The sequence below is a fragment of the Diceros bicornis genome, chromosome 29 (assembly GCF_020826845.1).
Source record: "Diceros bicornis minor isolate mBicDic1 chromosome 29, mDicBic1.mat.cur, whole genome shotgun sequence".
In the NCBI taxonomy this organism is placed as follows: Eukaryota; Metazoa; Chordata; class Mammalia; order Perissodactyla; family Rhinocerotidae; genus Diceros; species Diceros bicornis.
In genome coordinates, this window is record NC_080768.1 from 27,890,422 (window position 1) to 27,914,923 (window position 24,502).

The 24,502-nt window shown below is 39.9% G+C and overlaps 1 protein-coding gene across 2 annotated transcripts; it reads left to right on the forward strand.

Annotated features, from left to right (window-relative positions):
• The first annotated feature begins 1,724 nt into the window (after positions 1-1,724).
• Positions 1,725-24,502, forward strand: DCTN6 (dynactin subunit 6). Of its 2 annotated transcripts, XM_058525150.1 has the most exons (8): positions 1,725-1,809; positions 4,199-4,263; positions 14,861-14,966; positions 16,360-16,448; positions 18,191-18,238; positions 19,721-19,863; positions 21,790-21,895; positions 23,248-24,502. In XM_058525150.1, the coding sequence occupies exons 1-7, from the start codon at positions 1,787-1,789 to the stop codon at positions 21,886-21,888; spliced, it is 573 nt and encodes a 190-aa protein (XP_058381133.1). In that variant the 5' UTR covers positions 1,725-1,786; the 3' UTR covers positions 21,889-21,895; positions 23,248-24,502. The 2 variants fall into 2 exon arrangements, with proteins under 2 accessions (XP_058381133.1, XP_058381132.1); XM_058525149.1 differs by lacking the exon at positions 23,248-24,502 and having other exon boundaries at positions 21,790-22,252.

A 24,502-nucleotide genomic window follows, 5' to 3' on the forward strand; every position in this document is an offset into this window, starting at 1 on the left:
AATGCAAGGGTGATTGGAGCAAGAGGAAGACGAACATAAAATTAGAAAAAAGTAGGCAGGGGCTGGATCTAGCCCAGAGATAGGTTATGAAAAAGAGTTTGGATTTTAAAAGGAATGGGAGGGCCGGCCCTGTGGCTTAGCGGTTAAGAGCGCGCGCTCCGCTGCTGGCGGCCCGGGTTCCGATCCTGGGCGCGCACCAACGCACAGCTTCTCTGGCCATGCTGAAGCTGCGTCCCACATGCAGCAACTAGAAGGATGTGCAACTATGACATACAACTATCTATTGGGGCTTTGAGGGGAAAAAATAAATACATAAAATTATAAAAATAAATAAATAAAAGGAATGGGAAGTAAAATAACTGGATTTGGTTTTTAAAGGATGATTTTGGCTACAGGAGAATGGCTTGGATGGGGGGTGGGGGGGCGGGGATGGGGGCGTGATTTTAGAGGCCAAGGGTGGAAGGAGCAGACAGCAGGGGAGGGACAGCAGCTGAGATGAGATTAGAGAGGTGGGAGAGCAAACGATGCAAAGTGGAAGAACGAGACTCCAGATGCAGCACCAGCAGAACTTGCCTGTGAACTATACACGGAGGTGAGGAGCGCCGAGGATGACTCTTGACTTTCTGGCTTGAGCAGCTGGGTGAATGGTGGATTCCTTTACTGAGATGGAGAGAGGGCGGGAGCGTAAATCAGAAGCTCCGTTCTGGACGTTTTAGGTTTGATAAGACTTTGAGGCACCTGTCAGGGCAGGGGAAAATCCCCTTTCCTCCCTTCTTGTGTTCTTGTGGTTGGACTAACAGTAAAATTGACACAAGACCCGATTAACAGAAGAAAAACCCAGTTTAATACATACGTATTGGAGACCATAAAGAAACGATGCTCAGAGAGTGAACAAAACAGGCAGTATATATATCTTTTGCACAAAGAAACATAAATTTGTGAAAAAATTGACAGGACAAAGAAACTTAAGTTTGGGATATGTAACTAGTGAGGAATTTAAGCAGAGTTTAGGCTTGAGGTAGTAAATTAGCAAGGTTTGTTTATTCAGATTTCTCAGCCTTGAATCCCCTAGCTCTGGTGACAAGGATGCAGGGAGAGCGCCTTTCACATGGGAGATGTATTTCCTGCTTTCAGGGGGAACTGAGAGAGGAGAGTCAGAAAGCCCTTTCTGCTTTTTAAGTAACTTTAACTCAAAATAATCAATATGCCACTGTGGAACATTTTGAGGTGGCCTGTCCTGGGCCCCACCACACCCAAAGGGAGATGTCAAGTAGGCAATCGAAGATTCAGGGATGAAGCTTGGCAAAGAGGACAGAACTAGAGATATTAACCTGAGAAAGCCAGCTGATAGAGGGTACTTCATTTATGGGAATGATGCGCTCACCCAGGAAGAGAGGAGTTCATACTGAATGGGGAAAAGGGCCCGGGGCCTAGCAGGAGGAATCTTAAGGAGTAGAGACCAGAAAGGAGGCTGAAAATGAACGGTAGGTATAATGAGGTCCTAATAATGTGCGTTGGATTGGACTAAACAGCTGTTTTAAATCCGAGTTTTCGATCCCTGTGCCGCGCTATCAGCCGGCGGCCACCCACCGCCGCCTTGCACAATCCTGCCCACCCGGGCAGAGGAGCCACCGCGAGCCCGCGCCGCCCCGCCCTCCGGCCCCGCCCCCGCGGGCAGGCCCCGCCTCCTTCCAATCCGGCCAGGCTCTCCAATCGCTTGTAGAGATCATCGCTTTACCCAGGCGGTTGTGTCGATCTCGGCTCCAATTGCAGACGGAGCCAAACCATGGCGGAGAAGACTCAAAAGAGGTGCGTCTACTGTTTGAGAAAACCCTATTCTCCACTCTCCGCTGGGGTGGAGCCTGTTCCTGGTCGCCAGTGGTGGGGACTTAGATGGTATCTTATCCCGGGCGCTCGGCCTAGATGGTTCCTAAGGCCCAGACCTGGCGTCCGCTGAGGGAGGAGGCGATGGAGTGGGGTTAGGAAGGCCTGGGAAGGGATGCGGAATCGGTGCCTGGATGCTTTTGTTCTTCGTCCCAACGCCACCTCGCCAGCCCTCCTCCGCAAGGCGCCTGCGCGGAAGGGGTCTCCGGGCGGAGCTCCGAGGAGAGAATGGCCTCGCCCCCTTCTCGGTACCCAGAGGGTCCCCCGCATCCTTCCGTTCTGCTGCGCTTGCTTCCACCGACGGCTGGGAGCTGCATTCTCTGCCCTGTGCGCCGGGACCCCCACGTTAGTGCTGGCCATACCCCAGTCCCTTCCTGCCTGTCATGGGCGCTGTGTGTTTGTATAAACTGATGCACCGTCGCTTGTCAAAAACGGGGCCGCGCCGGGACTAGAACTGTTGGAGCCGTTCTGCCCGGCGTGGACAGGCTCCTTTGCAAACGTGTGAGAACAGGGACTGTGGCTTCTCCAGCAGTCTCATTGCTAGGCGCTGTTGGTGGAGAGGAAGGGCTTGGATGAGAAAAAAGCTAGTTACACTGTTTCCAGAAGCAGCGGTGTTGAGCACCCTCCGCTGACTCTTTTTGAAAAAACCGACAATCATTGTTTCTGGTGCCATAAATTAAAGTTTAGGCTTTTCTTCATTTAGGCAGGTAACTGCGATCTTTTTTCATAAGCTAAAGAGGAATAGATCTCCTATGAATATTATGTACAGTATATAGTAGTGTACAGTGGAGATGAAGGTATTGTTGACTTGTTATTTTGTTAGGTGTTTGGCTTAGCTTTCTCCTCCCGGCTGCCTGCTCCCCCTCCGCCCCAGCACTCCGAGGTGCAGTGGAGTCCACACGGAGATGTTTGGACCACATTTTAGTTGGTCTAGTGGTGAATTTAATTATTTCCTGCTTCACGGAGAAGTATGCTGATTGTGACACGGACTGCGTGGGGCCTCTCCCTTAGGCGTAAAACTGAAGACAGGGGCGCTTGTGAATCGCTCCTATCCTCACTTGTCCTTGACAAATTAAATGTTAGATAATACTCTTTTCATTAAGAAAATCATAGAGGGAGGCTGAGGGAATGGAAAATTGGAGTGGGAAATAGGGTCTAAAACAAAAGGCATTTTATAAAGCGTAATTTATTTGACTAGGGCTTAATAAAATTGCATATTTTAACACCATGATAATACCATTACTACTACGAAAAATTTTTTACTTAATGAGAACAAGTTATCTAGTGATTATCAACTTAATGGGAAAGTCATTTGGTGCAGTTGTTCATGTCAGCTCATGGCTAAGGCAGCATTTAGCTAGATTCAGCTATGTCAAAAGATCACAGCAGAATATCAAAAAGCATCAATAATTTGGAAATTATTGATTTTGAACAATTTGCACTACAATTTATATCACTTGATAAGCAGTTTTCTATAGAGAGAATAAATAGAAATATTTATGAATTTTAAATTTCTACATTGATTTCTATGCTACTATTACCTTGCTGTTTATTTTGAATATACATTTTTTTTCCTCCTTTTTAGAAAAATAGTGGCATATTATATACGGTCCATCTTCTGGCTTTGCTTTTTTGACTTAACGGTATAGCTTGGAGACCATTCCCAAGCTTTTACATAAAGGATTATTCATTCTTTTTTATGACTATATATTAGTCCATAGTGTACCACAGTTTATTAACCAGCCCCCTGCTAATGGATATCTAGGTTGTTTTCAGCTCTTTGCTATTTAAAAACAATGCTGGTGGGGCGGGCCCAGTGGCACAAGCGGTTAAGTGCGCACTCTCCTCTGCGATGGCCCTGGGGTTCACCAGTTTGGATCCCGGGTGTGCACCGACTCACTGCTTGTCGAGCCATGCTGTGGCGGCATCCCATATAAAGTAGAGGAAGATGGGCACGGATATTAGCTTAGGGCCAGTCTTGCTCAGAAAAAAGAGGAGGATTGGCATCAGATGTTAGCTCAGGGCTGATCTTCCTCACCAAAAAAAAAAAACAAAACAACAATGCTGGTGTTAAAAGAATCCAACGCCTCTTTTCTTCTCAAGCATTTTAATAAAGCATCGTATAAGATTTTTGCAGTGGATAGTATGCCACCTGAGAAGTTTATAATATATTAAACCTTGCCCTCTTACAATTTACTTTTCATTTTTCATCAATTTTTTTTAACCTTTTACTCACTGCAGTGTCAGGATAGCTTCTATAGCAATATTTTTAAACCTTACCCATGATGAGTGTTACCTTTTTCTTCCTATACAGTGTGAAGATTGCTCCTGGAGCAGTTGTCTGTGTCGAAAGTGAAATCAGGGGTGATGTAACTATAGGTAAGAACATTGTTTATTAGTGTTGTTTCTCAAGAAGTGATGTGATTTAATTTGTTTCAGTGCTTTACGATTAATTATTATCTTCTATGTTTGTTTCACTGATGTCTTAATGTTATTGACAAAACAATGTATTTCTTCCATAAGTGTTTAATATTTCTAAAAGAATTTAGTATAGTGAAGTCTATTTTTAAACTCCTATCTGATAAACTAATGAGGCAGTATAATGAAGTCATTCATTTATTGCATACCTACTATGTGTCAGGCACTGTGCACAGCACACACCAGTGAACACAGCAGGTGAAGGTACTGCCTTTGTGGAGCTTACATTCTACTGGATAGTTATTAAGAGTATGGACCATGGAGTCTGCCAGACCTGGGTTAGCATCCTTGCTTTTTACCTGCTGGGTTACCTTGGACATAATATTTAACCTCACTCACCTCCATTTTCCCCATCTGTATAATTGGGTGTATCAGGATTAGGTTCACTTGCATGTAGGGGTGGCTTAAACATGCCACCTTTTTGTTTTTATTCTCTTACATAAAACGTCTAGAGGTAGGCAGTTCAGGGCTGGTCAGCTGAGTGTCCAGGAGCTCCAGCCTTGCAGGCCTGGATGGGATGGTTAGAGCAGCAAGAGTGGTCTTGGATAAGAAAGGGGAGGAGTGGAGACAAAAGGGTGCACCTCCCAGTTGAGTAGCTCCCTTTAAATAGTTTTCCTGAAAGTTCCGCACAATCCTTTGTGTGTCTGATGCCTTGGACTTAGTCTCATGGACCCATCTAGCTGCCAGGGAAGGCTAGGAGACGTAGTCTGAACTGGGTGCATTGGTGCCCCCAGTAAGACAGGGTTCTGTGACAAGGAAAGGGGAAGAATGGATATCTGGTGGCAATTAGCAGTTTCTGTCACATGCAAAATGGGAGTGCCTACCTCATAGGTTTTTGAAGGATTAAATAAGAATATTTGTGAAAGTCATTGCCCAATACCTAAGACGTAATAAGCACTCAATAAATGTTGGCTAATCGCACTGTTAAATCTTATCAGTGTAGTCTTGCTAGCAGTGAGGTCCAACATTTAAATCAAATGAACAGTTTAACATATGGCAACTTGCTTATATGAATATGATTAAGTTCCCCCAAACTCACATTTTAGTCACTCGTTCCTTTACATGTGTTTTCCCTGGATATGGTGCCCTCGCGCTTTATTAACATGAGCCCGTCCTTACTAGCAGCTGCATGTTACCAGAGTAGAGCTCTCAGTGAATAAAGTACATTTTCAGAGAGAAAATATGCCTTGTTCCTTTATACTGACAGAATTGCTAATAGAAAAAAAAATTATAAATTTTAGGAAGTCTAAGCCCCCCACCAATTTAGGCATCATGTCTTATAAAACTGATGAAGATTGTGCCAGTATTATGGAACATCATTAGGAATTGGCCAGGGTGGCTTTATTTAATGTTTTTAAATTGACTGTTTCAAAGTTTAGAAGGTGTGTGTTTCTTTTCAGTGGTATGTGAACTCTTCGTTAACTCTTAAACCGCTTGCAAACTTTTTCTGAGGAGAAATTATGACAGCCACATGTTGATCAAAATGCTCTTCTGCGTTATTTTTATTCTGGTGTTTTTATGGTTTCATCGTGATTTAAGGAATAACATCTAATATTAGCTCACAAGTTATTCTATAATTAGAAGAAAAGTTAGACTAACATAATGTAGCTAATTATATAAACTTTCCCTTTTCATTTCTACTTTCTCCCCATTTTATTTATTTATTTATTTTTTTAACTTTTTTAAAAAAATTTTTTGTTTATTGCAGTAACATTGGTTTATAACATTGTATAAATTTCAGGTGTACATCATTATACTTCTATTTCTGCATAGATTACATCACGTTCACCACCCAAATACTAATTACAACCCATCACCACACACATGTGCTGAATTATCCCTTTCGTCCTCCCCCCTCCCCCCTTCCCCTCTGGTAACCACCAATCCAATCTCTGTCTCTATGTGTTTGTTTATTGTTGTTATTTTCTCCCCATTTTAAACAAAAGTATACAACATCTACTATATAACAGATATATAGATAGTATAGATATCTCTACAAGCATAGATGTACATACAGGTATACATTGTGTGTGTTCATTTCAGATTTGAAGTAACACCTGTTACTTGCTGACGCCCTTCTAGAATAGCAGTAAAGGCTTTATCCTGTGAAAAGGAGAGGTCAACCACTGTGTTGGATTGGGGCGTGGGGGTGTCTGGAGTCAGCACTCACTGTCCTGTTTCTCCCTCTGTCTTGCATTACTCTGTGCTCCTCCACTTTCTTTACCCTGTTATCCTCCAGCCTTCCCTAAATGTTGACATTATGTAAGGATGTACAGTATTTAAGTCTACTTTCTGTATAGTTTTTGACCACTAGCTGATAGTGCACAGCTCTGATGGTTAAAATATAAAATGACAGTTCAGCACAGATTTTCAATGATGGATTATAGCATAAGAAGTGGTAATAAGCGGCCCGCCACATGGCCTAGTGGTTAAGTTCAGCACGCCCTGCTTCAGCAGCCCAGTTTCGTGGGTTCAGATCCCAGGTGCAGACCTACACTAGTCGTCAGCCATGCTGCGGTGGCGACACACATATAAAGTGGAGGAAGACTGGCAACAGATGTCAGCTCAGGGCTAATCTGCCTCAGCAAAAAAAAAAAAGTGGTAATAATTTTTTAAAAATTAGCAGTTTGAGGGGCCAGCCCGGTGGCGCAAGCGGTTAAGTGCGCACGCTCCGCTGCAGCGGCCCTGGATTTGCCGGTTCAGATCCAGGCATGCACCGATGCACCGCTTGGCAAGCTGTGCTGTGGCGGTGTCCCATGTAGAGTGGAGGAAAATGGGCATGGATGTTAGCCCAGGGCCAGTTTTCCTCAGCAAAAAAAGAGGAGGATTGGCAGATGTTAGCTCAGGGCTGATCTCACAAAAAAAAAAAAAAAAAAAATTAGCAGTTTGAAGTTTATCACAGAATGGATCTAAGTTAATATTTGCTGTGTTTATTTTTGACCCAGTTTTTTAAAACAAAATTTGCTCAGATACTTTACAGAAACATCTCAATTTTAAAAATTAAGGAAAAGATTCAGAAGTGATATAGTTACCCAGTGTTTTGTCTTCCACAATTCTTATCTCATTTTCATTATGTGTGTTTCTTATCTCTAATTGTATGTATAAAAATGGAAATTTTCCAGAATTGGTATTTAGATAGTCATTTCTATCATTGTTACATTTCTTATGAAATAGCTCTAATCTTTTGGCTACTATTAATTCATTTTTCTGATATAATACATCAGATTAGAAAGCTGCTGGGAGATATAAAGTTAAGTCAAAGCAGAGTAGAGATAAATTATCATTAAAACTCACTCTCCCCACCATGTTTTAATTTTCAATTTATGGTTTTTATTGTTTTTGGTTTTGCTTAATTTACTGGAATAATTAAAATCTTTTTCTGTTATGCTATGGATATGGAGATTTGAGCACTTAATAAGCTCTGTTTTCTGGGTTAAGTAGCAATAAACTGAAGTGTAGTTTAATTAATAGATTTTTCAGGATGTTATGCATAACTTTCCATCCCCTAATTGGTTATACTCTTACCAGATTATTCCATTCTGAAATATTTTGGGAAGAAAGTAATTTTTCCTTTGCTTTGTTTTAATGAAGTAGAATTTTAAACCTAATCTTCCATTTTCCTAGAAAATTAGATATTTGGTTTATCAAAGAAACTAGTCTGAAGCTTTGAAGTATTGTCCTTACCCAGAAACCCTATGACTTGAGCCTCTGCTGAAGCCTGGCCCCTTTCATTAGAGGCTGCTGGGAAACAGACCTTGGGAAAAATAACAACTCTCTTGTTAATTATAATTTGGGTAAATAAGGTTTCATAGTATCAAGCCTGTTTTTAATTAGGCTGCCTTGATTCTTGGGCCGTGCAGTATTTCCTGTAAATTTTGTTTTGAAAGCTGGAAAACATTTCAGAAAGGTACCTCTAAGCACCGGAGTCCTATTACAGGGTGAAAGGCAGCCTCCTGGTGGTAGGACAGGGCTTGGTTGGGACGTCAAATGTGAAGGGACAATGGAAAAGCTTTATGATGCAAGTACTTTGTCCCCCTTATTCTGTCTTTCTCTCCATTAGAGTTTTTAATATAAATCAAAAGCTTCCCTTTTATTGTGGAAATCTTTTCAATAAGGCAGACTTGAGAAATTAATCAAATATAAAGCAGTTCTTACAGATACTTCAGCTTACGGGTCAAATGAATTGTTTTAATTTTCAAAAGAGAGCTTGTGGCTTTTTGAACTGTTTATTGACAAATGAAAATGTACACAATGATTGCTTTCTGTGGCAAAGATAGACAGGAAAAATGTCCTTTACCTAATGAGGGGAATGGAAATTTGATGCAAGGAATGTCTTTCTGGCTATGTTGTATCAAGGCCAGCCAACCGTTTAGAAAAATTAGTCATCAGCCAGTAAGGCAGCTCCAAATCTAGACACATTTATCCAAACAAGGAGATAAGCCAAACAGAGTTTCAGCACATTTGGTAAGAAAATATACAAACTACCCTGCCAGAAAGAGCTCCAAGAAGTTCACAACAGCCTTTTTAAAAAAACTTTCCATGGTGACAGATTTTTATTTTTAAAGCATTTTAACCCTGAGACCCTAAAACTTGGCTTGAATTCAGACCCATTCTCTGTAAAAGTGCCTCTTGCATGCAGAAAAGCGTGGAACACACTGTGTCCACGGTTCAGTGTGCTGTCGCTGCCCGGGTCTTGGCGTAGTGCTCGCTGGCCCGGCTCCCTGTGCTGACCTCCAGCACCAACCGTGCAGACAAAGCCGCGCTGTGCGCTTCACTCACCTGAGGCAGGACATTCTTTAGGAAGTTCACAAACCAAAGTCTTTTTTTTTTTTTTCCTCATCATCATTATTTTATTTTATTTTATTTTTTTAATTTTTTGTTTATTGCAGTAACATTGGTTTATAACATTGTAAAAATTTCAGGTGTACATCATTATACTTCTATTTCTGCATAGATTACATCATGTTCACCACCAAAATACTAATTACGACCCATCACCACACACATGTACCGAATTATCCCTTTCACCCTCCTCCCTCCCCCCTTCCCCTCTGCTAACCACCAATCCAATCTCTGTCTCTATGTGTTTGTTTATTGTTGTTATTATCTACTACTTAATGAAGGAAATCATATGGTATTTGACCTTCTCCCTCTGACTTATTTCACTTTGCATTATACCCTCAATGTCCATCCATGTTTTCACAAATGCCTGGATTTCATCGTTTCTTATGGCTGAGTAGTATTCCATGGTGTATATATACCACATCTTCTTTATCCATTTGTCCCTTGATGGGCACTTAGGTTGCTTCCAAGTCTTGGCTATTGTGAATAACGCTGCAATGAACACAGGGGTGCATGTACCTTTACAAATTGGTGTTTTCAAGTTCTTTGGATAAATACCCAGCAGTGGAATAGCTGGATCATATGGTAGTTCTATCCTTGATTTTTTGAGGAATCTCCATACTGTTTTCCATAGTGGCTGCACCAGTTTGCACTCCCACCAGCAGTGTATGAGAGTTCCCTTCTCTCCACATCCTCTCCAACACATGTTGTTTCCCGTCTTGTTAATTATAGCCATTCTGACGGGCGTGAGGTGATATCTCATTGTAGTTTTGATTTGCATTTCCCTGATAGTTAGTGATTTTGAACATCTTTTCATGTGTCTGTTGGCCATCTGTATATCTTCTTTGGAGAAATGTGTGTTCAGGTCTTTTGCCCATTTTTTAATTGGGTTGTTAGTTTTTTTGTTGAGATGCATGAGTTCTTTATATATTTTGGAGATTAAGCCCTTATCAGATGTATGGTTTGCAAATATCTTCTCCCAATTGTTAGGTTGTCTTTTCGTTTTGTTGATGGTTTCCTTTGCTGTGCAGAAGCTTTTTAGTTTGATGTAGTCCCATTTGTTTATTTTTTCTATTGTTTCTCTTGCCTGGTCAGACATGGTGCTTGAAAAGATGTTGCTAAGACCGATGTTGAAGAGCATACTGCCTATGTTTTCTTCTAGAAGTTTCATAGTTTCAGGTCTTACATTCAAGTCTTTAATCCATTTGGAGTTAATTTTTGTGTATGGTGTAAGGTAAGGGTCTACTTTCATTTTTTTGCATGTGTCTATCCAGTTTTCCCAACACCATTTGTTGAAGAGACTTTCTTTTCCCCATTGTATGTTCTTGGCTCCTTTGTCAAAGATTAGCTGTCCATAGATGTGTGGGTTTATTTCTGAGCTTTCCATTCTATTCCATTGATCTGTGTGTCTGTTTTTGTGCCAGTACCATGCTGTTTTGGTTACTATAGCTTTGTAGTATATTTTGAAATCAGGGAGTGTGATACCTCCAGCTTTGTTCTTTTTTCTCAGGATTCCTTTAGCTATTCGGGGTCTTTTGTTGTTCCATATAAATTTTAGGATTCTTTGTTCTATTTCTGTGAAAAATGTTGTTGGAACTTTGATAGGGATTGCATTGAATCTATAGATTGCTTTAGGAAGTATGGACATTCTAACTATGTTAATTCTTCCAATCCAAGAGCATGGAATATCTTTCCATTTCTTTGTGTCTTCTTCAATTTCTTTCAGAAATGTTTTATAGTTTTCGGTGTACAGATCTTTCACCTCTTTGGTAAAGTTTATTCCTAGGTATTTTATTCTTTTTGTTGCAATTGTAAATGGGATTGCATTCTTAATTTCTCTTTCTGCTACTTCGTTGTTAGTACAAACCAAAGTCTTAGCAGCCACATATACTGAAGTTCGTGTATACTGACCTCTCTAGTCTCTGCCCGGAAAAGACCTGCAAGAGGTTTAGGGGAACTATTCAGATTATTGTTGCCGAAGACATTTGCTGTCACTCCACACTCAAAGTTGATACTTGCACTTTTTACGTAATTGCAGCCCTGAAATACCAGGACTTGTAGTTTGGCAATGCTGCCACTAGGTGGAGCTGGCGTCTGAAACACAGGTCTCACGGAAGCTGGTGATAATGCTGTATATGCCAGGGCAAGGCCCTCAGATTCCTCGCCAGTTTTCCAGTTATTTACTAACTCATTAATAATGATAAAAATAATAACAATAATAAAACATCTAGTTAAAATAGCCCAGGCATTACTTTGAAATATTGTGTAAGAAGACATGGGACTTGGGGTTAGTTTAATTTTTTTAAATTTCTGTTCATCTGTTTTTTGTATAATTAACGTGTATTATATCATTTTTGAAAGGGAAAAATGAAAAGTGAATTCTTTGCAAAGCTACACTTTAGAGAAACTTTTAAAGAAACACAGGTCCCAGTGGGTACCTTTGTGTTATTAGTCTATTCTCAGGTAGCTTCTAGAAGTCTGCTTGTAGTCAAAAGCTACAGCTTGAGGACCAGCGGAAGGTCTAGTGCCTCTGGGGGCTACGTAGCTAGTGGGGGCAAGGGATCTGCTTTCTACTGCAGCCATGATCTCTTCCTCCTCAGATTTTTAATGCTCGTATGGAAAATATATTTATTAATCTTTTTTATTATCTTACTAGAAGGTGTGGAATTTCCCCCTCAGTTAGAAGGGGATATTACCCTGATACCTGAGCAGAGAAGTAAAGCAGACCGTTTTCTTCTGTTTCTCCGATCGGAAGGAGTTACTTTGCTTACTATGACGAAGTTATTTGTTAGCTCTTAGTGTCAGATACTGGTGAACCTCCCATTTTTAAGAACTATGGGCCAGACCCCCTGATGGCCCTTTCAAACATTATTTCATATAATCCACACTTCAACCCAATGAGGCAGGTTGTTATAGATCTCATCTTTTTATAGATGAGAAAACTGAGGCATTTGAGAGAATAAGCGCATAGCCTTTAACTAATAGAGGCCAGAGTCTAGACTTTCTAGAAAAGGGGTGTGGTGCTAGCTGGGGCTTTAATTACAAAGAACCTAAAATACAGAGGTTGTGTCCCTTTATCATAGAATATTTTGAAGCAAAATGTAAATATGGTATTGTGCAAACTACAGATTTAAATTGGTTCACGTAGCTGGAAGACCTGTAAGAAATTTCTCACTTCAAGGGAATCCAGTGTTTGTTTCAGCGTTGTTTAGCTGTTTTCTCCCCCAAAAGTGGTAACATCTAAATGCCCATTATTAAGGGATTTGTTAAATAAATTATGGTATATCAATATGAAGTGAAATACTATTCAGCCATTAAAAAGAATGGCTAGCTGGATGTACTTATGTGGGAAAATCACCGTGACTTATTAGATGAGAAAAGAAAACTGCAGAATAATAAGTACTATTCCTTGGTTTTAAAAAAAAAGTATGTGCTTGTAATCTATATTTTTTTCTCCTTCACGTTGAATTTATTTTTTAACTTTCTAATGAAATATATTTTATATACAGTGATATTTACAGATCTTAAGTGTACAGTAGTACTGAAGTCTGGAATAATATACTCTAAACTTCTAAGAACAGTTACCACTAGGAAATGAGATTAGCATGAGGGGAGGATCTTTCACTTTTTGCTTTGTTTGAATTTTTTGTGATGAGCATGTGTTCCTTTTATAAAGGTGTGTGTGTGTATTTTTTTAACAAAGAAAAAAGACCCACGTGTTCACAGTCATGGTCATCTTGAGAAGCCTCGCAGGGATCCGTCTTCTATCCTGAAATCCCCTCTCCTTAATAGGAGAATTTGCCAGGGAAATTTAACTTCAGCAGCTGAGGATTTGGGGAGCCAAAGGTGACAGAAATAACAGCCACTCGCATGTTGTTTCTTAGCAGACTCTGTGTCCTTTGTCTGTGCATCCTGTCTTGGGCCCCGCCCTCTATCCGTCTCCAGCTCTTCATTGTTAGGAAGAAAACAGGCTGCGCTGAGGTTCCCTCCAATTCTCTGGGCACTGGGAACACCTCCTTATTTAATACATTTGTGACTGAGTGGGTTAAGTAGTTCTAGTTCTTAAGATAAACGAGCTCAAAAGGGCAAAAATAGCATGTATTCCTTTTTGTTTCCCTGTAACATACAGCACTGCATCTTGCCTGTCACAAGCAGATAATGATTATTGAATAAATTAACAGTTTATACAATTGAATACTGAATTTCGTGGACACTGTCATCTCCTGACTCCCTCCCTACCTCTGTCAACACCTCTGCCCACCCTCTCTTACTTTCAGAGTCAGTTACTTTCCTGTCCCCTTGTTTACCAATCAGAATAGCCTCGGTATTGGGGCTGGGTGGGTGGTGTTGGAGGGAGACGCTAAAATGAGGTTAGTTTTCTCATCAGTGGTTTCATTATCAGCAAAATACTAGGCCCTTGGGTAAATAAAAGCCGGGGGAGGGAGTGTGTTGGCATTCCAGAATCAAGGTCCCAGCTTGGGCAGTGCAGCGCCTCCACCACCCTGACCGTGAAGTGGATGCGAGGAGACCCCTTCCTGCTCCCTGCGATTTGAGACTGGGGTCACTGCCACAGGTCTCCCTGGATCAGAGTCTTAGGACTCCAATAATCACATGGCTCCTTCCACTGCCTCCCTTTACCTTTTTCAACCTTTAACTGGTTAAAATCATATCCTAGACCAGTCAGCAGAAGCTCTGCCTACTCCCTATGGTTAGGCTCGGTGACAAAGTAACAAAGCTAAGGTTAGTTTCCATGTTTTCTGACTCCCATCCTGCCCATATTTCCTCTTAATCACTTAATAAAAAGACTGATCCTGTAGTACACTAGCATAAGGAAGTGTTTTGGGTTCACTAGCATTGAAAGCCCCAGCGTCGTAAGCAAAGAGAGCCTTACCTTTCTGAGGGAAAGGAAGAGAATTAATTTTTTTTTTTTTTTTTTTTTTTTTTTGGTGAGGAGATCAGCCCTGAGCTAACATCCGCCAATCCTCCTCTTTTTTTGCTGAGGAAGACGGCCCTGGGCTAACATCTGTGCCTATCTTCCTCCACTTTATATGGGACGCCGCCACAGCATGGCTTACCAAGCAGTGCGTCGGTGCACGCCCGGGATCCGAACCAGCGAACCCCGGGCCGCCGCAGCGGAGCGCGCGCACTTAACCGCTTGCGCCACCGGGCCAGCCCCGAGAATTAATTTTTTTTGATTGATGTCTTAATAGTTTATAACATTGTGAAATTATGGTTGTACATTACTGTTTGTCGATCACCATATACATGTCTAGGAAGGGAATTAATTTTTATTGCCAACTATGTGCCAGAATACTGTGTCTACAAACATTATCTCATTTAATCCTACGACAACCCTACAAGACTGATATTATCACCACCCCCATTTCACCACTGAGATAACAGAGGCTTCAAAATAGAGAGTGAGCCGGGGCTGTCTGGCTCCACAGCCTGTGCTGTCTCCGCTCACCGTGGCTTGAGAGCTGGCACTAACTGCTGCTGATAACAGCCGAGGAGATAACGTTGGTAAAGTGCCTAGTGTGGTGCCTGGCACGTACTTTAGAAGGTCTTCTTCCCAACAGCCTCAGCCCCTGGGTCACCTCCTACCCTCCTGTTGGAAGCGTCTACAAATAATTTCTTTTCACGATACTTTTAACAGGACCTAGGACAGTGATCCACCCTAAGGCACGAATTATTGCGGAAGCCGGGCCCATAGTGATTGGCGAAGGTAACCTAATAGAAGAACAGGCGCTTATCATAAATGCGTGAGTAAGACTCTTACAGATTCTCTGAACTAAGGACCACAGAGTGTTTTTATTAATTTCAGCTGTTTATAGGAACCTTTTACAACTGACATCTGGAAAGCCCACTATTTTAGAACTAGAGATCTTTTTCATTAAGTTACATTAAGGATTCAACATTAAGGATCTTTTTCAACACAAGTGATTAGTGAATGAGGAAACCAAAGACCAGATGGGTGAGGAGCCTTGTCCAAGGTGAGCTAGCTCGTTGGTGGCGGACTAGAATCTCTGACGCTCAGTCTGATAATCTTTCCTTCACGGGTCACTACCTCTTCTGTTCCTTAAGCAGATGTTTCCTGAGTACCTCCAACGTTCAAGGGCTGTGCTGACCTCCCTGAAGAGAGTCTGTGGTTGGATTTCTTGGTTCTGGCTGACATGTTATTATTACTCATGCCCAGGCACATGAACTTAACTCTGATATATATTTTCATATGCTTTGTAGGGGTACACCCAGAATTATATTTGAAAAATTGGGAGTCCTAGTGGCAATTTTTAAACTTTAAAGATTAAAAAAATAATAAAATATTAGAACATGTACATGATCTTAGTGAACTGGACTGTAATACCTATGAAATTTTCATAAGCATTTGTAAAGCTTTCTAGATAAAAATTTGGCAGGAAATTTAAGCTTATACCTAATTTATAGCAACAATGTATGGAATTTGTAAGAAAGACCTTGGGAAAATATTTAACTGTGATAAAGAGATTGATTTGTCTTAATGCTTACTTAGAATCTGGGAGTTTCTTACTATATTAAGCACTTTCTTTTTAAAATATGTTTTGGCACCTTTAGTGTAAGTCAATTAACAATAGCTATATTCTGCAGTAACTCAACTGTCAGAGATAAAATACCATTTTAAAATGGCTTCCTCCTCTTAGACCACAAACATTTTATGTTCCAAATACTTCAACTAACTATGTTACAGCATAAAATAATTATTTTATGTGAATATCTGTTTATGTTTCACAATCTCAAATGATTGATTATTAAGAATGGAAAATTTTCAAATTGAGCATGATTTTGTTTCTAGTTTAACAAGCTAAAAGTCATAGCCAACATCTTTTTTACTTTGTCCTGGAAAAGGCCCTCTGGGCTTTGAGTTTAAAAAATAAGCAAAGGAAGGCTGACCTTGTGTACACACCTAGGACTTCTTTACATCTCAGTAGTTCTTTTTCAACTCAGAATCAAGTCTTCTCCAGCATAGAGGATAAATAAGTCACTTGGATTAAGAAATTACTTACATGGTTACATATTTTAAGCTTGATGGAAGTAAAATTGAAAGAGCCCAGATTTTAAAACAGGAGAATTTCTTATTGCATTATTGACTTTTTGACCATCTATCTCTTCCTTTTATAGTCATCCTGATAATATCACCCCTGATACTGAAGATCCAGAACCCAAACCTATGATCATTGGCACCAATAATGTGTTTGAAGTTGGCTGTTGTATCCTTTACAATAATTTAAGACAAATCATTCCCAGCTCTCTTTTAGTATCCAAATCTCCTCCATGGAAGTTGTCATAGTTTACCTATCAAATATATTACATAAAATACAAATATATAAATAAAATATATAAATTACATTTTTAGAACTAGGCCATCCAGCTCTTTGAAACGACTTATTTTCAGTACCTCAAAAAAATTACCCCCTTTCTTCCATTGGATAACCCAATAGAGTAAAGGAAGCATGCTGTTTTCAGGGGCGTGTGCACGTGCGTGGGCGCACACGCACACACACACACACACACACATCTTTAGGTGCCATCTTGCTCCTGTTGCTACAACTTGTTGACAGGTAGCAATGAGTGGCAGTAGACACAGAAACAGAGTAATCCTGGCTTCTATCCTGACTTAAGAACCACAGTTCTATCCATTTGATTTCTGTAGTTTTAGGTTGACAGTATGTTGTCTGATGCAAGGAAATGGTGGATGGGGATGAAAATATTTCATTCTTTGTTTTTCTTCCCCTAGAGTGTCACCAGTTCTTTTGCTTGATTTTGTGCTCTAAAAAGATAACAACATCTTGGGTTGTTGGCACAACAACCCGGCCCGGTGGCACAAGCGGTTGGGTGCGCGCGCTCCGCTGCGGCGGCCCGGGGTTCGCTGGTTCGGATCCCGGGCGCGCACTGACGCACTGCTTGGTAAGCCATGCTGTGGCGGCGTCCCATATAAAGTGGAGGAAGATAGGCACAGATGTTAGCCCAGGGCCGTCTTCCTCAGCAAAAAAAAAAAGAGGAGGATTGGCGGATGTTAGCTCAGGGCTGATCTCCTCACAAAAAAAAAAAAAAAAAAAAAGATAACAACATCTTTTCATGCTGTCAGCAAAACATTTTATAATAGAAAATACTTGGAGGGAAAAATCTAAATGTTTAATGATAGCAAAATATTTAAATAAATTAAACTACAAGCGTAAAATGGACTATTAGGACTATTAAGCACAGTCATTTAAAATTATATTTTTATGGAGGCCAGCCCGGTGGTGCAAGCGGTTAAGTGTGCACGCTCCGCTGCAGCGGCCCGGGGTTCGCCAGTTCAGATCCTGGGCGTGCACCGACGCACCGCTTGGCAAGCCATGCTATGGCGGCATCCCATATAAAGTGGAGGAAGTTGGGCATGGATGTTAGCCCAGGGCCAGTCTTCCTCAGCAAAAAAAAAAAAAAAAAAAAACAGGAGGATTGGCAGATGCTAGCTCAGGGCCGATCTTACTCAAAAAAAAAAAATATTTTTAAAGATTTTAATGGTACAGAATAATGCTTGCAAATTTAAGTGACCCGAATAAAGTGAGATGCAAAAGTTTATGCAGTTTGATTCCCAGTTATATAAAGAGAATTATATATATTTACATGAAGGTATATCAAACCATTAACAGTGTTATCTTTAAGTGATTTAGTGATAGGTAGTTTTAATTTTCATAAAACAATTGTGAAAATATATTACTGTCAACTTGGGATATAAGGTGCTCATTTCTTTGAAAAACATAGAAGTCATTATTTATACTTAGAGATATTTATATTTAAAGATTAAAACTTTACTTTCCAACTGCCCTGTATGGAGTTCTGGCCAGGCTGAGCCTGCGTGGCCTTCGCATGTCTCTGTCCACTGCCCCGGTGCAGGATGAGGGCATAGTAAATTAGTAGAGAAAAAAGATGAACATATTTACTATGTTTCCTTACCTCTGGCTTACAGATTCCCAAGCCATGAAAATGGGAGATAATAATGTTATTGAATCAAAAGGTAAGCTGTGTTTGGAATTTTGTTGTGAAGAGTGATTACCTCCTCTCTCTTTGTGGTGTCCTGGAAAACAACCTAAGTACAAATTATGGCAGAGTGATGTGGTTGGAGGGAAGGCGTGGCTGGAAGTGGACTAAAATAGCTGTGAGACTAATTCTTTGCTTTTAAGGAACCTAATTTAGTTATGTGTTTAATACATTAAATTAAAAATTCAGCTGTGTACATTTAAATCAGAATTGAATTAGGGGCCAGCCCAGTGGCATAGTGGTTGAGTGCACACGCTCCGCTGCGGCGGCCCGGGGTTCGGATCTCATGCGCACACTAATGCACCGCTTGTCAACCCATGCTGTGGCAGCGTCCCGTATAAAGTAGAGGAAGATGGACACGGATGTTAGCCCAGGGCCAATCCTCAGCAAAAAGAGGAGGACTGGCAGATGTTAGCTCAGGGCTGATCTTCCTCACCAAAAAAAAAAAAAAAGAATTGAATTAAACCATAAAATTCAGATGAAAGATTTAAAAAATATTTCTACTGAAAACTAGTGTCAGTGATAATTTAGTTGATTAATGTTATTGTAGAGTTAAAGAAAGAAAAATCAGTTTACCCAGCACTTTGCTTTCTTAAATTTCAGGACTACCTTACCCTAGCCAGTCAGAAAGAAATGGAAGCTACTGATTGTAAGTGGGGCTAGGCAGAGGGTCATGTAAAGTCACCACCACTGGGAAGCAGCTCCAAGAGCTTGTCCCACTAAGGTCCAGAAAGAACCTGAACGATGAGACTAATTTAAAATAATGGTTTTTGGCATGAAAGAAAATGCTTCCTTTTCTAAATAATAAAATTAGACTTTTTGTTAATCTACTTAATAGTTTTTGTTTTAATTTGGATTACCAATTATTATTATTATTATCATTGTCATTTTCTGTTTATTATATACTTACTATGTGTCAAACTGTGCTCAGCACTTTACTATCTCATTTGTTCCTTACAGCAAACTGTGAAACAGGATGGTCTCTCCATCTTAGAGATAAACTTTCTCAGAGAATTTACATGACTTTCCCAAGGTCACACAGCCAACCAGCAGCAGAGCTCTGTTTTGAATCCATCTAATACTCATCTGGTGCCTGCCTCTATGCTGTACAGTCATACATCACTTAATGACAGGGATACATTCAGAGAAATGCATCTTTAGGTGATTTTGTTGCTGTGTGAGTGGCACAGAGTGTATCTACACAAACCTTGATGGTATAGCCTACTACATACCTAGGCTATATGGTACTAATCTTATGGAACTATCATCCTACATGCGGTCCATCATTGACCGAAACGTCGTTATGTGGTGCATGACTATACAAACTCTAAACTGAAGTATTTTCTTTAATTTTTTTCTTAAGGCCAGTTTGCATGTTTATATTTAAATCATCTTAGAAAAAAAGTGTTCTAATCATTTGATGTCTTAAATTGCAGTTCTTTCTATGTTTTTGCTGCAGCATATGTAGGCAGAAATGTAATATTGACAAGCGGTTGCATCATTGGGGCTTGTTGCAACCTGAATACATTTGAAGTCATCCCTGAGAATACAGTGATCTATGGTGCAGACTGCCTTCGTCGGGTGCAGACTGAGCGACCACAGGTACGTACTTAGAACCTCACTTGAAAAAGAGTTCTTTCTAGGGCTGCTTATTTTCCCAAAATACCACATAATTGTTTTAATGGGGCAGCAAGTTTGCTATTTAAAAAGCAAATGATTAAAGTAAAACATCAGAGACACATTCCTAAAACTAGAATTTATATCAAAAATATGTAGAGGCCGGCCTGATGGCGTAGTGGTTAAGTTGGTGTGCTCTGATTCAGCGGCCCAGGGTTCGCAGGCTCAGATCCCAGGTGCAGACCTACACACCGCTCATCAAGCCATCTTGTGGCAGCGTCCCATATAGAAAATAGAGGGAGATGAGCACAGTTGTTAGCTCAGAGCCAATCTTCCTCACCAAAATAAATAAATAAATAAATAAAAATATATACAAAGATGACAATGACAAATTGATTATGGGAAAAGAAAATCCAGAGATGTTACTCCTGGTGTTATGGGTTTTCACTGAAGATGCATCACCAAACCTTATGAACTATATTGATTCACTCCTAAAATATCAGTCTTCGAGGGTAAGGAATGACCTACCAAATTTATACTGGACAGCCAACTGGGGTCTGTCTATACTAACAAAGTTGGCTTGAAAATAAACACAGCTATGTGAATATGCAAACATGTTTGGATATTTTCCTGGTTTATGAGAAATTATCCCCTCCTAATAACCAAGAATAATGAAGAGTCGGTATTAGGAGTTTCATTTTGGAGAAGGAGATGAATAAGATAGGGCATTTGGGGCTTCCTTTGGACAGAAGACATTCTGATTGAAGTTTTGAGCCTCATTGCTTGGCATACTAAATGTGTTTCTGAAGTTACCCAGCCTCGTTCCCTTCTCTCCTAAAAGAAAATATTTTTTAAGACATTTATCACTTTGCCTCTGATTCTTAGCCATATTTTGTCAGAAATTAAAACTCCAGTTCTTTCTGGGTTATTCTATTTCTGTAATGTTGGCTTTTGCTATTATTATTATAAGCAAGTATTACTTCTATAGACTAAAAAGGAAATAAGAACAAATCCAGTATCTTTTCACTAACTTTCTGCACGACAACAAAAATGATTGAAGAGAGAGAAATGAAGCTGGAGTGGGGAAAGGGAGGTTAGAATTAAGTGAGCAGGAGTATCTGAAGTTTCATACGTAGTAGTATGCAACACCGTTTTCCAAATTTCACTGATGATAAGGATCACATAGAGGTCCTTATTAAAAAAAAGGATTCCCAAGACTTACTGAATCAGAGCGTCTAGGGCAAGAGTCTAAAAATCCATATTTTTTACTACCCTAAGCAAGTTTTGCAATGAGGGAAGTTTGGGCAAAGCTGGTATATGAGAATGAAGATCAGATGCATATCACAGCTGTGTGCTGTGAGGTCGTGTGGAAAGCAGTGTACTCTGAGTATTTTACTTATGTTGTCTTCTGTAATTGGAACTGTTTAACTTTTTAGAAGCCAGGGTGAAATCTACAAAAGTAAGGTTGAAAACTTGAATCATATATGATTTTATATATAAAATATTTTGGCTTCTTATTACCAAACTTAATATATGTTCATTGTAAATTAAAAAAAAAAAAAAGGTAAGCTAAAATAAGTTGGTGAAAATCACCTGTAATTCCATGACATAGTGATAATCATTTCTACCTGGTACTCTTTGCTTTCTGCTGGTCAATTCTTTTTTTTTTTTTTAATTTTTTTTATTTGTTTATTTTTCCCCCAAAGCCCCAGTAGATAGTTGTATGTCATAGCTGCACATCCTTCTAGTTGCTGTATGTGGGACACGGCCTCAGCATGGCCGGAGAAGCCGTGCGTCGGTGCATGCCCAGGATCCGAACCCGGGCCGCCAGTAGCAGAGCGCGTGCACTTAACCGCTAAGCCACGGGGCCAGCCGTCTGCTGGTCAATTCTTAATTATCTTATCTTTGTAGCCCCAGACACTACAGCTGGATTTCCTGATGAAAATCTTGCCAAACTACCACCACCTAAAGAAGACTATGAAAGGAAGCTCAACTCCAGTTAAGAACTAAGAACAATGTATGACGTCAAGATAACATTTGTCTTTGACCACTGTCTTTTGAAGGGGCCACAGTGTTTATGCACTCTTAGCAGTTCACAGAATAATACATGTTGACTTTATTCTGTAAAATTGAATTAGGGAGAGAAGTAATGGATTGTCATTGTAACTATCCTCTATAATTTATATACAATGTATTATTTTCCTATATTCTTTCTCCTGATAATTTTCAGATTTAGTTTATTTTTCTTTTGTTATTTAAAATGTTGGCCACAAATTTTAGTTATATAGAAGACTACCCATGATAAGAAAGGGCATATTGTTATGTATTTATATTCCAACATATACTAAACTAAATAAAAATGTTGATGACAGTACTTTTAGTGAACATACTTGAATTGGTTTTTCTACTTGCATTAACTTTCCCAAAATAGCTCTTTTAATTTTTATTGTGTACTAGCTATAGTAAAGCTAATGTGTTTATCTTTTTGTGGATTTGTAGCTATTTAAAGTATCAGGTGAAATTTCAGCAGCTACTGAATTAATTTAGACTTCTTTCCAAGAGAAAAATTTTTGTTCTTCCTAAAACAAAAGTAACCAGGGAAAGAAGTATTCAGGAGACTACAAAGTCAAAAAGAATGCCATCTGATGAAAATGACAAATAAATGACCACTGAGTGGTATTCCTGGTTTCTGAGGACAGTGAAACTAAAAGAGATTTTGATATATTTATAAATTTATGAAGTTATTTTGGCATATTACTAATCACTAATTATTCACCTTGTTATAATTCTGTTTATCTAATTACATAATGGGCAGAATATTGAGGATTTTATTGTAATTCCAAGTTTTGTAAATAATTTAAGTGCATACATTTAATGGAACATACTTTTCAACTTTTGAATTAAGCAATGTTGATTAATACTAAGACATTAAATACTAAAATATTTTCTCTTGAAATTTAATTGTGGATAGTAAAAACTACTTTTGAGGGGCTGGCCCCGTGGCCTAGTGGTTAAGTTCAGAGCACTCCGCTTTGGTGGCCTGGGATTGGTTCCTGGGTGCAGACCTGCACCACTCATTGGTGGCCATGCTATGGCGGTGACCCACAGACGAAATAGAGGAAGATTGGCACAGATGTTAGCTCAGGGTGAATCTTCCTCAGCAAAAAAAATAAAACTACTTTTGAATTTCTGAAACTGACCAAGTACACATCAGCCTTTGTTCCAAATTTGAATGACTTGATTTTGGTAAGACTACTCATGACTCAAGTTAGCAAACTGTCCTATTGCATATAGTGGATTGAAATAGGAGAACATCACATAAATGCCCTATTTTTGATAACTGCTATTTATTCATTTTTCATTTTCTAGATAAAAGATGAGAAATTACAAAACTGCCTTTGAAATGCTGTGCCAGTTCTAAAATATTATCTCTGGACAAGCTCTGATATGCTAATAAATGTCCTCTGGTCTGAACAGTACAGGTAGTGTGAAGACAACAGTGAGATTCCTCCCAAGGACTTGGTAATAAGACACCCTCAGAGATTAAACTAATTAAATTAACACGTGGTGAGACGAGCCTCAATGTTTCCCAGGTACACTGTGGTTTTTAGATGATGTTAACTCATTTGAGGAAAGAAAATGTGAACAGAAACCTACCAAGACTTCGGAGAAACAAAATATGACAGTGTGTATACAGTGTTACCACAGAGAGGAGATACTGAATCCAAGAGATGTGACCGTCAGTGACCCAAAGTGTCCTCTACTTCAGGGAGTATCAGTTTATCAAGACTTGCTGTGGCTTGGGAAGAACATACCTTGAGACATGCCACTTTTGGCTCTAATTGCAAGCTTAACTGAACCACCTTTTGATTGCTAATATGGCCTGCAAGCTATCATTCAGGAAAAGGAGGAACTCTGGATGAGAGCCAGAATTCCATTCCGCACGTAGTACATTTAGAGAAACTCTCTGACTGATACATCAGTCTCATGTGAATTTAGTTTGTATAGTTATTCCCTGAGTCTGTCAATTTAGTCTACAAGTTCTGAATATTCTGATAAAATACAGTTTCTGACCCTTCAGGACAAAGAACCAAAGGCCAAACAGTTTATCGCAAACTTCACTCTTGGGGGCTTCTCCATAGCCAGGCTACCAGCCTTCTCCTAGTAACAGTATTGCTCTCAAATTTCATCACAGATATTCTGGGCAATTATGCTAAATGGTGGGTCAAACCCTGCCATGCTTGTGACACAAAAAGTAGCAGCTGGGCAGAGAGAAGGAGGAAACCATTTTATCACAGTATCTTACTGCAATTTGGCCATAGCTCTTAGGTCAAGGTGATGGATTTTCACCAATTGAATAGCATCAGATCTAGAAAGGGTTCTTTGCTCTCTTCTTCACTTCATCCATACACCCACTGTAGTAGTTACCTATGCTGTGTAGGAAATTACCCCCAAATATAGCAGCTTAAAACAATGCACATTTATTATCTTACATGGTTTCTGCAGGTCCATTCTGGGGGTGGCTCAGCTGGGGGCTCTGGCGGCGGGTCCTTCATGAGGTTTCACTCAGGCAGCAGCGAGACCTGCAGTCCTCTGAAGCTGGCGTGGAGCTGGAGGATACCCT

Bases quoted from the DNA above. Each gene is read 5' to 3' on its own strand.
- DCTN6 (XM_058525150.1), top strand. From the start codon at position 1,787: ATGGCGGAGAAGACTCAAAAGAG. The intron at 14,967-16,359 runs GTGAGTAAGACT...TTCCTTTTATAG, and splicing joins CAGGCGCTTATCATAAATGC to TCATCCTGATAATATCACCC. The intron at 16,449-18,190 runs GTATCCTTTACA...TCTGGCTTACAG, and splicing joins TGTGTTTGAAGTTGGCTGTT to ATTCCCAAGCCATGAAAATG.